General features: G+C 38.3%; 2 protein-coding genes across 2 annotated transcripts; one reads left to right on the top strand and one right to left on the bottom strand.

The window, feature by feature from the left end:
* Positions 1–384: 384 nt before the first annotated feature.
* On the top strand, positions 385–9977 carry LOC134748973 (clavesin-1-like). Its single transcript, XM_063683841.1, has 6 exons — positions 385–529; positions 6903–6997; positions 7439–7583; positions 8073–8164; positions 8972–9073; positions 9674–9977. Exons 1-6 carry the CDS (start codon positions 385–387, stop codon positions 9971–9973), a joined length of 879 nt encoding a protein of 292 aa, XP_063539911.1. The 3' UTR covers positions 9974–9977.
* On the bottom strand, positions 852–5413 carry LOC134748974 (uncharacterized). The gene is made up of 2 exons (XM_063683842.1): positions 4419–5413; positions 852–1596 (listed from the first exon to the last, which is right to left on the bottom strand). Exons 1-2 carry the CDS (start codon positions 5215–5217, stop codon positions 1583–1585), a joined length of 813 nt encoding a protein of 270 aa, XP_063539912.1. The 5' UTR covers positions 5218–5413; the 3' UTR covers positions 852–1582.
* Positions 9978–13489: the final 3512 nt, after the last annotated feature.

The following is a 13489-nucleotide window of genomic DNA, read 5'->3' as shown; positions in this document are numbered from 1 at the left end:
TTTAATATCTATTTCAGTTTATAGTTTGACTACATAAAAACACAAATATTTATAATATAATCTTAAATATTTATTATATATTAATAATATAACCTTTTATTGGATTGCCGCGAAAGTTATGCATGAAAGATAACAATTTACAAAGGATTTAAAACATCAACCTGTATTTCAGGCATAAAAAACATGATTGTTCCTCAAATTAAATACCTATCAATAAAAAAAATTTTTGCTTTACTATTGAACAAAATTCTTTTATAAAATGAAATAAAACGCTGAATTCGAAACTATTTACTACAACTGTATATGATTGCTTTTTTTCATATTTTTATCATGTCCAAATCCAAGCATATTTTATATTATCGGTGTTGTTACCAGGGTACCAGGATGTTCAAGATGTACTTAGAAATAGCCTTTGGAGCCGAACTGGACACTAACGAGCACCCAGAACTCTTGGAGATGGCTCGTGAAATTTGCGAAGAGCCAAGGACCAGGGCCTCAGCTATCCAGGAGCTTAGGGACATGATATACGGTAAGGAATAAGAGACGCAACTTTTCAATGGACATCTAGAAATAAATGGATTTCAAAGCCTAAATTTCATGCTGGCGTATGGGCATGTTCAAACCTAACTTATAGAAAGCTGTATGATGAAAATCATTCTTAAAATGTAGCTACCTAAATTGTTAACTAGTTCTGTTTAGTTCAGTTGTTCAAATATACTTAATTCATGTAGGCCCACAGCAACAAGCATTTATGATTGGTAAGTATTATGTGGTATTATGTACGTACATATAGTAGTATAGTATCATATATTTGTTGTGTCTTGACATAGGTTTCCAAAGAAAACTCCAAATTCTAGGACACTGATGTGCTACATTTAATGTTCGAACACAGACTGACTTAGGTTACATCTACCCTCTATATGAAAACATAACAATTCCTCCACCAATAGCAAAGAAAGCTTCTTAAAATTAAAATAATCTAATAAATACATTAGAAAACTTATGTACTAAAATGGGCATCGGTACTCATTTATAAACTGGGTTAGGATTCCGAGTGGCTCGGATATTACGATCGGCATCCGTCGTAGGATCCAAGATGGTCTCGGTACCCTCCGTCCCACAGTCCATAAAAACATCATCATCAGACACTGGCCTGGCAACAGGCGAGACTACGGAGGCGGGGGGTGCACTTTCCCTCGGTACCAGCGATTGACAAGGCTCATCCGACTCATTCCCAATTTCGAGTAAACTTGACTCAGGGCTCTGGCCTTCGATCGCTGGTTGTGCCACTGGTTCATGATCTGGAGATAAAGACTCATTAATTGTTATTTCCAGCTCTGAAATGTTTTGGTTATCACTAGTAGTACACACAGTTTGACTTCCCTTGTACAACAGTAATTGATCTACATGTTTCTTAACAATGATATCTAAATCTATTATATGGACTAAATATAACATATTACCTATTGTTTTTTGTATACAACCTTTCTTCCATACGTGCTTATTACCGTTACTAAATATATGTTTAACTAACACCTGATCTCCTTCCTTAAAACACACCTTCCGCCGCCCTCCATAGTTCTTAATTTGTGAGATCTGTTTAAAAGAAACATTTTGGTTAGCTTCGGCGGACAACGACATCATCGGAAATGAGTGTGAGTCATACTTGTTACTAAGCAAATCGTTATCAGTCGAGTTTGAACTCACCGACTGCAACAGATCGAGACGACAACGGAGCGGGCGGCCAAACATCAGCTGTGCAGGCGAAAAACCGGTTGTGCAATGAACGGAATTCCTTATATTAAATAATAGCTTACCTATTCGCCTGGTTATAGGCTCCGTGTTGTTGCTACTTGCCATTATTATTTTTATGCCCCTTTTTAGGAAACCGACACTATTCTCTGATTGGCCGTTCGATTGGGGATGGTAAGGAGGACTTGTTAAATGTTTTATGCCATTAGCTAAGCAATAGGTATCCAATTCCTTGGAACAAAAATTTGCCGCGTTATCAGTTACTAAAACATGCATTGTCCCAAATCGACTATTTACCTCCACTAGCCTATCAATGATCGCTTTTGTGTCCGTTGATTGCATATGGAAACATTCGACCCACTTTGAGTGCGCATCGATTATAGCTAAATATTGTTTCCCGTCAATTGAAAACATATCCATATGCACACGACTCCAAGGACGCTTAGGGTATGGCCACACCGCGAGCGAGGAACGGGGCGGGGTCTTCCGCATCGCATTACAGATACTACATGAGCCTATCTTTTGTTCTATATGTTTGTCAATATCCGGCCACCACATTCGTGACCGCGCTTCAGTCTTTGTTTTGACGACACCAAAATGAGAACTATGTAATTCCTCTAAAATTTGCTCCCGGAATTCCTGTGGAATTATCAATTTGTGTCCCCTAAGAATACACCCATTTTCAACGTGAAGCTCAAGTCTACAATTAAAATATGGTTTTAACGTTTCATTTGTTACACGCGGCCACCCTTTTATGATGTACTGCCTGACCTCATTAAGAATACTATCAGACGTGGTTGCCTCTCTCACATCTGACAAAGTAACCGGTTTAAGCATGCTATCTGTGAAATAATTTATGTATAAACACATATCTACGAGTTGACTATCACTCTGTTCAACCGTCGAAGAATAACTGGCTATCGAACGCGAAAGAAAATCCGCGACATTTTCTTCGCTTTTTATGTACTCAATATTAAAGTTGTAACTCGACAAAAACAACGCGTATCTCTGTAAGCGATTTGCAGCCATTTCCGGTATGCCCTTTTTATCGCCAAAAATAGTAATAAGAGGTTTGTGGTCCGTGCGTAGGACAAATGGCACGTCGCGGCCATACAAGTAGTGGTGAAATTTTTTCACCGCAAATACCAAACTCGCAGCCTCTTTTTGTATTTGAGCGTAGTTACACTCTGCTTTTGAAAGGGAACGAGAAGCGTAAGCGACCACGCGTTCTTCGCCAGAGGGCTGCGTCTGCGATAAAATGGCCCCAAGGCCAGCGGGGCCAGCATCAGCTGTCACAACCGTCACTAATTCGGGGTTGTAGTGCGCGAGGACCCTCTCGGAACCCATCTCCTCCTTAATACTTTTAAACGCTTTTTCTTGCTGTTTGGTCCACTCCCATTTTGCATCATTCCTTAGAAGCGAATACAAAGGCTTTAAAACGCTGGACGTGTTGGGCACAAAGCATCTGTAATAATTAACTAAGCCCAGGAAAGACTTGAGTTCGGTAGTATTCTTAGGAGGTACACACTTTAAAATAGCTTCCACTTTCTTGGGTGACTTATGCAACCCGTGTTTATCAATAATAAAACCGAGATACTCGACAGATTTTTGAAATAGATCGCACTTATCTCGTTTTAGTCGTAGACCGGCGTCCTCTAACCTACTCAAAACCTGTTCGAGCCTTTTTATATGAATTTCACGGTTTTCACCAGTCACCAGTATGTCGTCAATAAATATACAAACTCCGTCTATGTCGCCGAGTACGCTTTCGAGTGTCTGTTGAAATATATACGGCGCATTTGTGAGCCCAAAAACTAAACGGTTATAACGAAATAAGCCCTTATGGGTGTTTATACAAGTTAAGTCTCGGGACTCGTCCAATTCCAGCTGATTATACGCTCTAGAGAGGTCGAGTTTCGAGAACTCTTCCCCTCCATATAGCCTAGCAAACAAATCTTCAATACGCGGAACCGGGTAGTTGTCAACATATAACGCCTTATTTAACGTAACCGAATAGTCCCCACAAATCCTAATATTTCCGTCGGCGCGCAATACAGGTACTATCGGCGTCGCGACATCGGCGTGATCTACTTTCTCGAGTATCCCTAAATCCACTAAACGCTGAATTTCCGCTTCTACTTTACCTTTCAACGGCAACGGCACTGGGCGAGGCTTAAAAAACTTTAGAGGCATATTCGGCTTAACCTTGAGAGTAACTTTATATTTGTTAAAACAACCGAGTTCGTCTGCGAATAACTTAGAATACTTAGTCATAATTTTAGAACCTAAGTCATCTTCTACTATATTGTTAACGCTTTGTTTACAAATTTGCAAACTAAATGCCTTAAAAAAATCGCGCCCTAGTAAAGTAGGTCGATTATCGCTCTCCGCACTAACAAAAAACATAACCTGGTTAGTTTCCCCATCATAAGTGACGGGTAAGGTAACGGTGCCTTTAAGTGCCAATTTGCTTCTATTATAACACTTCAATACGACCTTTGGCGATTTTAACTCGTACTTGGAGAAATACCTATCGAAGATGTTATGGGGCAATAATGATACCGCGCTCCCACTGTCAATCTCGCAACTAATAGGCTCGCCCGCTATCGTGACGATCTGTATCATCGGTTCACCATTAACTGTTATAATATTGTAAACACTCTCACCTTGAATAATATCGTTATCCTCCTCTGCTATAAAATAATTCCTTCGCACTTTGGACTTGCACATTTTCTTTAAATGTCCCTTCTGTTTACACTTTTGACACGTATAATTAATAAAACGACACTGTTCTTTAGCATGATTTTTGTAGCTGCAAACTTCACAACTTTCCAAACTAGCACGAGGGTTACGTTGCGTGCGCGACGTATTTACGGTAAACACTGGAGTTTCGGGCACCGACTGTTGCGTTTTTTTCAACGCTAATCTCGCACAACGTACACTTTGCGCTAATTCTATAGCCTTGCTAAACGTCAAAGTGTCAACGCTTTCGGCAAATAATTTCTCTTTTTCTTTCACGTTCTCCAACCCTAAGACGAACCTGTCACGTAACACATTGTCTAGCTCCGATTTAAAACCACAGTATTGGGCCAGGCTACGCACTCGCGCGGCCCAATCTGGCAATTCTTCACTTGGACGCTGTTCAGCCTTGTAGAAAGTGTAACGTTCCGCAAAAGTACTCTTCTTGGGCGTGAAATGAGCGTCAAGATGTTCTAACAAGACCTTGTATTCCGCGACGTCAACCTCCTTTGGTGCCACTAAATCCCGAAGAATGCGGTAGGTATCTTCGGATAAAGCCGACAATAACACGGCCCTCCGTTTCACTTGTGACTTGTCCGATGTTTCATTAATGTCATTAACAGTACAGAATTGAAACAATTTGCTCTTGAAAATGCTCCATTCGTGAATCCGATGGTCAAAATTGAGACTGCTGCCGAACATTACGTTTGCACTTGTTGAAGCCATTTTTTTTCAACTAATTTATTGAAAAAACGTTCTCTGCACACGTAGATATCGATATCGTCGCCAATTGTTGTGTCTTGACATAGGTTTCCAAAGAAAACTCCAAATTCTAGGACACTGATGTGCTACATTTAATGTTCGAACACAGACTGACTTAGGTTACATCTACCCTCTATATGAAAACATAACAATATTATATTACATATATTATCTTAAGCAAATTATCAGAGCAATTTATTGATGTTAATATTATTCCATAATAATATTAAATTATTGTACCGATCAAATTTTAATACTATTAAGAATTTTACAAAAAGATTGTCAAACAAAAAAAAAATTACAAAAAATACTAGTCTATTTATTATGTCGAATATTTCTACTAACTATTGTATGTTCACATGCTCAAAAGGCCCAATAGCCGAATAAATCGTTTTCTTTTTAACTTTTTCGTCTGAAAAAATTCTTTAGCTATCTACAATATTAAAAACAAGTGGTAAAAACATAATAAAATAATTAAATTAAAAAACTTACAAATAAAAAATTATCCCTAGATCATGACCGCTTGGTAGGGTGCCCAGAAGTCCCAGAACACTGGGGCCCTATTCGAGATGCACAACTGTCAGTTTCGGCTTCAACATCAGTTCAACAGTGGAATGAATCATTTGTTCATCAACTGTGGAAAGTATCATTTGGTTGTACACCAAAACTCATTCATTGAAAAAATTATGCAACAAAAATCAACTTTGTTTTCTTACTACTATACGGTTTAAAATGGCTCTGAACTCTGCGTGGTTCGGTTTGGTTTCGTTGTCACCTAACTGTGGATTGCTAATGTCAAATTTACCTATTTGACAACACACGATTTCTTCCATTCAACTGAAGTTCAACACGAAACGTCACTTAACGCATGTCGAATACCGCTCCTGGCCGCATTGCCCCTCTGGATAGAAATGTTGATCCGCTAAGCAAAATATTGGCCAGCCCTCTGGTTACCCAAAGCGTTGGCGTTTTGCTTCTTCTTCTTTCTTCTTCTTCTTTCAACCCCAAACGCTCCAAATATGTAGCTGTTAACATACTCGCAAAAAGAAATCTACTATTTTGGTAGAATTTTATTTATTTATATATATTCAATATTTTCTATATAATTTTATTCATTTTAATTTGATTGATTTATGCCATCTTACCACTGGAGGGCTTCGTCACTTTTTCTTTAATATATGACATCTATAGGTATTACAGTTTTTAATTTATATATAGTAGTGTGACTACTTTAAAAAAAAAACACAAATCAAAATATTTAATAAAATAATTGTATTTGTTCTCAAACTTGTTGATTGATTTAGTCACTTGTATTCAAAATGCTTACATAAATTCACTAAGGTCGCTTCCATATTGCTCGGATTAATAGTTCCGTATCGCAACGCGCATCATACATATATGAGACTAATAAATAATTTATTGACAGTCAGAGCGTGGCGAGTGCGTGCCTTAACATGCTTCATTTTTGAATTGTTTTTGATTACTCTACTACTATTCGCATTTCAAAGGTTGATAGTCAACCGTGATCAAGGTACATAAATTCTGTGCCTTAATTTATTACACCATGACGGTCGGATTACCCCACTAGATAACCCCGTATCGCAACGCGCATCAAACATGAGAGTAATAAATAATGTATTGACCGCCAGAGCGTGGCGAGTGCGCGCCGCGGCGGACGGACAACGAGTTCCTGCTGCGTTTCCTGCGTCAACACCGGTTCGTCGTGCGGCGCGCGCACAGACAGGTCACATAAAGTACTTTTATTGGTTTATCTCAATAACGCACGTACCTATTTTTAAAAAGGATAGTGAGTTATGTCAAAACCTAACTCATGCTGAGTATAAATCTTAGAAATGGCAACGTAACGGTAACCAGAACCGAATGGAATTATTATTGTTTGTCTTACTTACTTTATATCTTACTTTTTTTTACTAAGAAATTGTTATTAGTCCGGAACAGCGGTTCGATCGATCTAACTGATCTTTCGAAAATTTCCAGACACGCGTCAGTTTTTTTCATCTTTTTCTTTATTGTGTTAAAAAAATATTCGTTAGAAGAACTATACATTAAAAATACTTTTATAATGAAATAAAATTATGGTTGAAAGTATTTGGCAGTTTACCAACTTTTACGTAGATGAAGTCGCGACTGGAGCTTACAGACTGATAAGTTATAACATCCACAGTTGGTGCGGTACTGCACATTTCTTGAGCAGTACCCCGACCTGTACAGAGGTGTGGACCTCTGGGGTCTGGCGAGGTTGGGCGCCGCGTACGAAGTCTGCATACTTGACCGCCCGGGCGTCGGCCGCATTTCCATACTTAGGTTTGGTGCGTACCTACTGTATTCTAGAAGTCTATTAAATACTATTTAGTAAATGGGGAAGTACAAGTAGAAAGTGAGATATTATTAAGAGTCCTTCGCCAAAAAGCCGGATACCATACAATCGAAGCCGAGAGGAAGGAGGATCTTCCTCTACGTAAGATACTGGGCCCTAAAATAAGACCGGATGGAAGTTGGACAGTCCTTAGGAACCATGGGAGAGACTTTAGCTCACAGACTCCGTTGGTTGGGCCATCTTGAGAGAATAGATGAGGATCGGAACGTGAAAAGAGTATACCTGGGCCGCCCACCACGAAGAAGTTCTATTGGACGGCCCAGGTATCGCTGGTACGACAGGGTGGAGGCGGATCTGCGCGATCGAGAAAAGTGGCGCTGTCTTGTGTCGGAGGCCAAGTCTCATTTTGGGTCGCTGAGCCTAACTTTTTTGGGGGGCCCGTTCGTGACACTCATAATAAACGTTAACGTTGTACTTTTAGGAGCCTGGGACCCCGACGAACATCCTGGAATTTTCCTTGTGCAGGTCGCCTTCGCTATGACAGAGATTTGGCTACGACTGCCCAAGTTACAGGTGAGATTGAAGGCCTTACTAGAGTTGACATTCAATAATGTGGCACAAGAATTAGAAAATCACATAATGTATTATTAAAACAATAAGTTTGATGACGTGAATTTAAGTTTGCTACCTAATTTAGAAACCGTGAAATGTACCCAGTTAATTCAAACTTTAATTCAAATTTTAAAATGATTGTACTGTGGTAGTGAATTTTCTCAAATGATTTTTACGCCTCAGCCACTAATCTGTTAAACAAAAGCCATTGTTTCTTTTATGCAGCGGTTTACAATGTGGTAACATACTGAAACTACTGGCTACTGACTGAACGTAAACAAACTCGTTTAAAAACAATTTTACCGTCCTATTTATATGGTTCAAATTCATGTAACAGCTCATTCTGTTACCTGACATGCCTCACAAGTGTACCAGATCGTCCTACATTACCCAAACCCATTATCTCAGAATGAATTGTTACATAAATCTAAACCTTAATGAATACTATTAGGATAGTTGCTTTTTAACGATATGGTTGCTTTGGCAGGCACCTAAGAAGCCTTTCTATGAAAGAAACAATGGCTTTTGTTCAACTGATTAGGGATAGAGGCGAAAAAATCATTTGAGATAATTCATACTATAACTATGTGCCGATTTAAAGTAGGCCATCATTAAGAACTAAATAAATATCATGTTGTAACATTTAATTGAGGTTGTGATTTTGTTTTCATATGTAAATACTGTTGGAGCACAATTAACTAGGGGGGGCAAAGTAGACACAATTTACGAAACCACTAAATCTCAGCGATATATTTATTATCTTTCCAGGTGTTAGGAGGCACGCTTATCGTCGACTTGCAGAACATAACCATGAAGCATGTCGCCGCGCTCACCCCTACCATTGCCTACCAGATCGTGTGCTTGGTCGGGGTAAAGTGAATCGTCTAGAAATTGATATAGATGTCACATTTCTTCTTTTATTTTATCGCAATGCCTAGGAGACAGATTCTTATTTAAAATTTGGATATCGTTTTGAACTGGTTTTGATACGAAATTGACGATCTTGGTGATTGGCGTTCAACTCACGCACGATTTTCACTTTATTTCGCGTGTAGGTACTAATCAGCGTAAGCGAACTTCAAGGTCGTATCTGCAATATATACTGCTGCAGGAATGCTGTTTACTGCAATATTAAAGGAATCATCAATTTTCATGTAAATGTTAAGTAACTGGTTGATTTCATGTAAATGTTAATTGTCAGTGGCTTTGGATTTTTATGCCTTCCAAATTAGTAACAATTATGTTATTCCTATAGGATGTCTCTTATTCTTAGTCATATACTCTTGTCAGAGTAGTCATGCATGGTCGTTGTACGGCCTTTTATATTGTTTCCCGCTTAACCGATTAACTAATAGGATGTACCTATATTTTAACTTATTTTGTTATTTTACACTGAATTATCCAGTCTTTTTGTCCAATCAATTTTCACTAGGTATTCAAGTGACTTTTAAAACCCCCTTTTTATTTCAGTTAGCGCTTCCCTGTGCCCCAAACTCCATCCACATCATCAACTACAACTGGCTGCTCCACACCTTCTTCTTCCTCTTCAAACGCTTCATCCCCAAGAAGGCATGGAAGAAGATCTACTTCCACAGGCATGACCTCGAGTCCCTTCGTCAGATCATTGACCCTGAGTGTCTCCCGCCTCGGTACGGGGGCACCTGCCGGCATCATACTACCATCGGCCATTGGTTCAATAAGATCAGGCAGTACAGAGATGAAGCTTTCGATCGGGAGATGAAAGAGTATGGTTGGTTAATAAAGGAATGATGTGAGATGGAAATTATGAAAATATCTAGATTATTTGGTAACGCTAATGAAGATTAGCAATACCAAATTATTTAATGAAAATATATGACGTAAGAAAAGTTCCTATTCGAAAGTGTTTCTAAAAGGAAATAAATATGTATGCACTTTCATAATCTTGAAGTGGATAAGATCTCATTCATGTTAGATTAAATTAATACTTATAAAGGGAAACATTAATACTCGTAATTGTTTACATGTATATAATTATTTAAGTAAAAAGTTGGCATTAAAATTAATAGCTCCTATATCAATAATTATTTTTAACCGACCCCAAGTGCTCAATTAATGTAGATTTTATTTTTATACTTGACACAAAGTTATTTCTTTTGTATAACCAAAGATAGATATAACTCCGTAATAGATGGATACAGTCTAAGGGAAAAACGTGCCTCGAAAATCAAGAAAATTTGATTCTCGTTCAGAGGGCGCTACTAGTTTTGGCCTACAGTCGTATAGATGGCGTTGACGGTTTCGTTTGTTATTTAACAATTTTAACGCATATCAGTGAAAGAACATGGGTCAAAATCATAAAAATAATTAATGCAAATAAAAAAAAAACATTTATCTATATTTAAATACATTCTATCGTATTTTTATAAATCTTCATTTTTAGTTTTAAAGTGTGTCGACAGATGGCAGTGAATTTACTGGGGTTACAAAATTTACTATGACAGTAACGCTCTAGTATCAGTTACTCTATGATAATATACAAAAAACATGAAAACAAATAGGCATGCATGGCCAATAATAATATTTTATTTTATTTTATTAGCCTACTTTGGTGTCCCACTGCTGGGCAAAGGCCTCCCCTCGTTTTCTCCACTCGACCCTGTCATCGGCATTTTCCCACCATTTGGGGTAGAATGCGTCCAAGTCGTCCCACCATCTCCTTTTTGGTCTCCCTGAACCCCGGCCTGCACCGTCTATGGTGCTCCGTGGGTCCCACTCAGTAACCATTTTGGCCCACCTTTCCGGGTAATAATAATATAATTTTTCTGTAATATGAATAGCTTGTCGGTTGTTTTATTTTAGTGTTTACTTTTGTAATAATACAGAGTTAGACCATGATGATATGTCTGCAACGATTTTGATAGTATACGCAGTGCAAGGTGTTATTTATACGACATAATTTAAAGAATAATAGTAATCAATATAATAACAATAGAAATAATAATAATACAATGACATTTAATTCAATTAATTCAATATTCATGGCACCAACAACTTGCGATGACATCCGTATAATTATAGATTCATTAAAAAATACACATAGTACAGGAATCGATGGGCTAACAACCAAGGTCATTAAAAGAGTAAAGCACATTATCTCGAAACCTTTGACTTTCATAATAAACTTATGCATTGAAAAAGGAGTATTTCCAGACAGGTTGAAAACATCTATTATTAAACCCCTCTATAAAAAAGGCGATAAACTGGATATTAATAATTATCGACCGATAGCGTTATTACCAATATTTTCAAAAGTTTTTGAAAAAGTTATTTATAATAATATTAGTTCGTACTTTGAAAAGAATGACTTATTTGCCAAAGAACAAAAAGGGTTTCGGAAAAACAAATCAATAAACATGGCTATATATGAATTACTACAGATAATTATGGCAAAGGTAGACAAAATAATACCGGTATGCGCAGTATACATGGATATGACGAAGGCTTTTGACTTCGTCGACCATGAATTATTGTTAAAGAAGCTATACAGATATGGTATACGAGGTAACGCCCACGATTTGATCAAATCCTATTTAAGTAATCGGAAACAAATTACTCAAGTGAATAGAATATGCTTAGATAGTAAAACTGAACTAACGTTGTCATCAGATACACAAGAAATAATACGTGGGGTACCACAGGGTAGCGTTTTAGGTCCCTTACTGTTCAACGTATATATTAATGACCTCCCACTAGCCGTTGACTATCCTATGATACTCTTTGCTGATGACAGCACAGTAATTATCTCAGGAGAAGATTCAGATTTAGAGACGTACCAATTGAACATTAATAGAACGCTTGAACGAATAATTGAATGGATAGACAAAAATAATTTAAAAATTAATCTATCTAAAACAAAAATAATGCATTTTAGACAAAGAGTTAATAACACAATTGATTTAAATATTAGTTATAAGAATACACAGATTGACGAAACTGAAATGACGCGCTTTTTAGGATTACATTTAGACAATAAATTGACATGGAAGAATCAAATCGATATAGTATGTAGTAAACTAGACCAATATTCCTACGTGTACAATCGCCCTCGAGTAGGACAATTGTTTTTCGAGAGAAATTAAACGATCTATGCCAGTGAAAGCGAATCAATCAAAGGCCAACTCACCCCGTGTCTGCATGTCGAACGCCTGGTCGGTACCGACACTCTCCAACGGCGAGGTGATGCTGTAGGGACTGCTACGAGGGTTTTTGCACACAAATCGACAGTTTTTTACACGTTTTGGGTTTATCACTGCGAACGAGCTTGCGCCTACGAGAATGAGCGGCCATCGAATCGATCTACCTTCAACTGGCTTTTCATAAACGTCAAAAATATTCGAAAACTACCCTACCTACTGTCGCTAATCAATGTATTCCATTTTACGATATATAGAATATTTCTAAAAAAAAAACAACAATTAAAACTAAACTAGATATGGTGTCCGGAACCATCATTCCGCCCACCAATACGAAGTATTTTACGAATAAACTAGTCTATAGGTAAAGGACACAACTTTACCAGAGGCCTTTGTAGTAGACCTGATTGTGACCGAACAGTAGCTACACGGGAGATCCCGTCTTTGCCCGGATGCAAAGATACTATACGACCAAGAGACCAATGAAGTGGCTTCAGTTGTTCATCTTTAATCAATACTAATGTGCCCACCTTGGGTTCATCAATATCCGAGTGCCATTTCGCGCGTTGATTTAACGTATGCAAGTACTCCAAATGCCATCGCTTCCAGAAATCACGATGGAGTTTCTGAACAAGCTGCCAACGACTCGAAATGGAAATGTTTGTATCGCTAGTTGAAGTATCTACGAGTGATGTCAAGGGCTCTAAGGTGAGAAAATGTCCGGGTGTTAACACCGACATGTCGTTTGGATCGGAATTCATCTCACATAGTGGCCGTGAGTTAAGGGCCGATTCAATTTGGGCGGCCATTGTAAGAAATTCCTCATAAGTTAGGATTTGATTCCCTACAACGCGAGCAAGATGTGTTTTAAACGATTTAATGTTGGCTTCCCACAAGCCGCCGAAATGGGATGCGGCTGGTGGATTAAACGAGAATTCGATACTCTCACGAGAGGCTGCGTCTTGCATGAGAGGTAGTAACGCGTTATAAGCGCCTACGAAATTCGTACCCCGGTCACAATGTATACGTTGGCAACGGCCACGGCGAGCGATAAATCGACGCAGGGCAGCGAGAAAGGCTTCGGTGGTCAGTCCTATAACGAGCTCGATAT

Source organism: Cydia strobilella, chromosome 17, assembly GCF_947568885.1.
Source record: "Cydia strobilella chromosome 17, ilCydStro3.1, whole genome shotgun sequence".
Lineage (NCBI taxonomy): Eukaryota > Metazoa > Arthropoda > Insecta > Lepidoptera > Tortricidae > Cydia > Cydia strobilella.
This window is presented reverse-complemented; position numbering and strand designations above follow the sequence as displayed.

What these genes read in the sequence shown, in the direction of transcription:
- LOC134748973 (XM_063683841.1), top strand. Translation starts at nt 385, where the DNA reads ATGTTCAAGATGTACTTAGAAATAGCCTTTGGAGCCGAACTGGACACT. An exon ending in CATTTCCATACTTAGGTTTG is followed by an intron (nt 7,584 to 8,072) that starts GTGCGTACCTAC and finishes TTGTACTTTTAG; the next exon opens with GAGCCTGGGACCCCGACGAA. An exon ending in TACGACTGCCCAAGTTACAG is followed by an intron (nt 8,165 to 8,971) that starts GTGAGATTGAAG and finishes TTATCTTTCCAG; the next exon opens with GTGTTAGGAGGCACGCTTAT.
- LOC134748974 (XM_063683842.1), bottom strand. Translation starts at nt 5,217, where the DNA reads ATGGCTTCAACAAGTGCAAACGTAATGTTCGGCAGCAGTCTCAATTTT.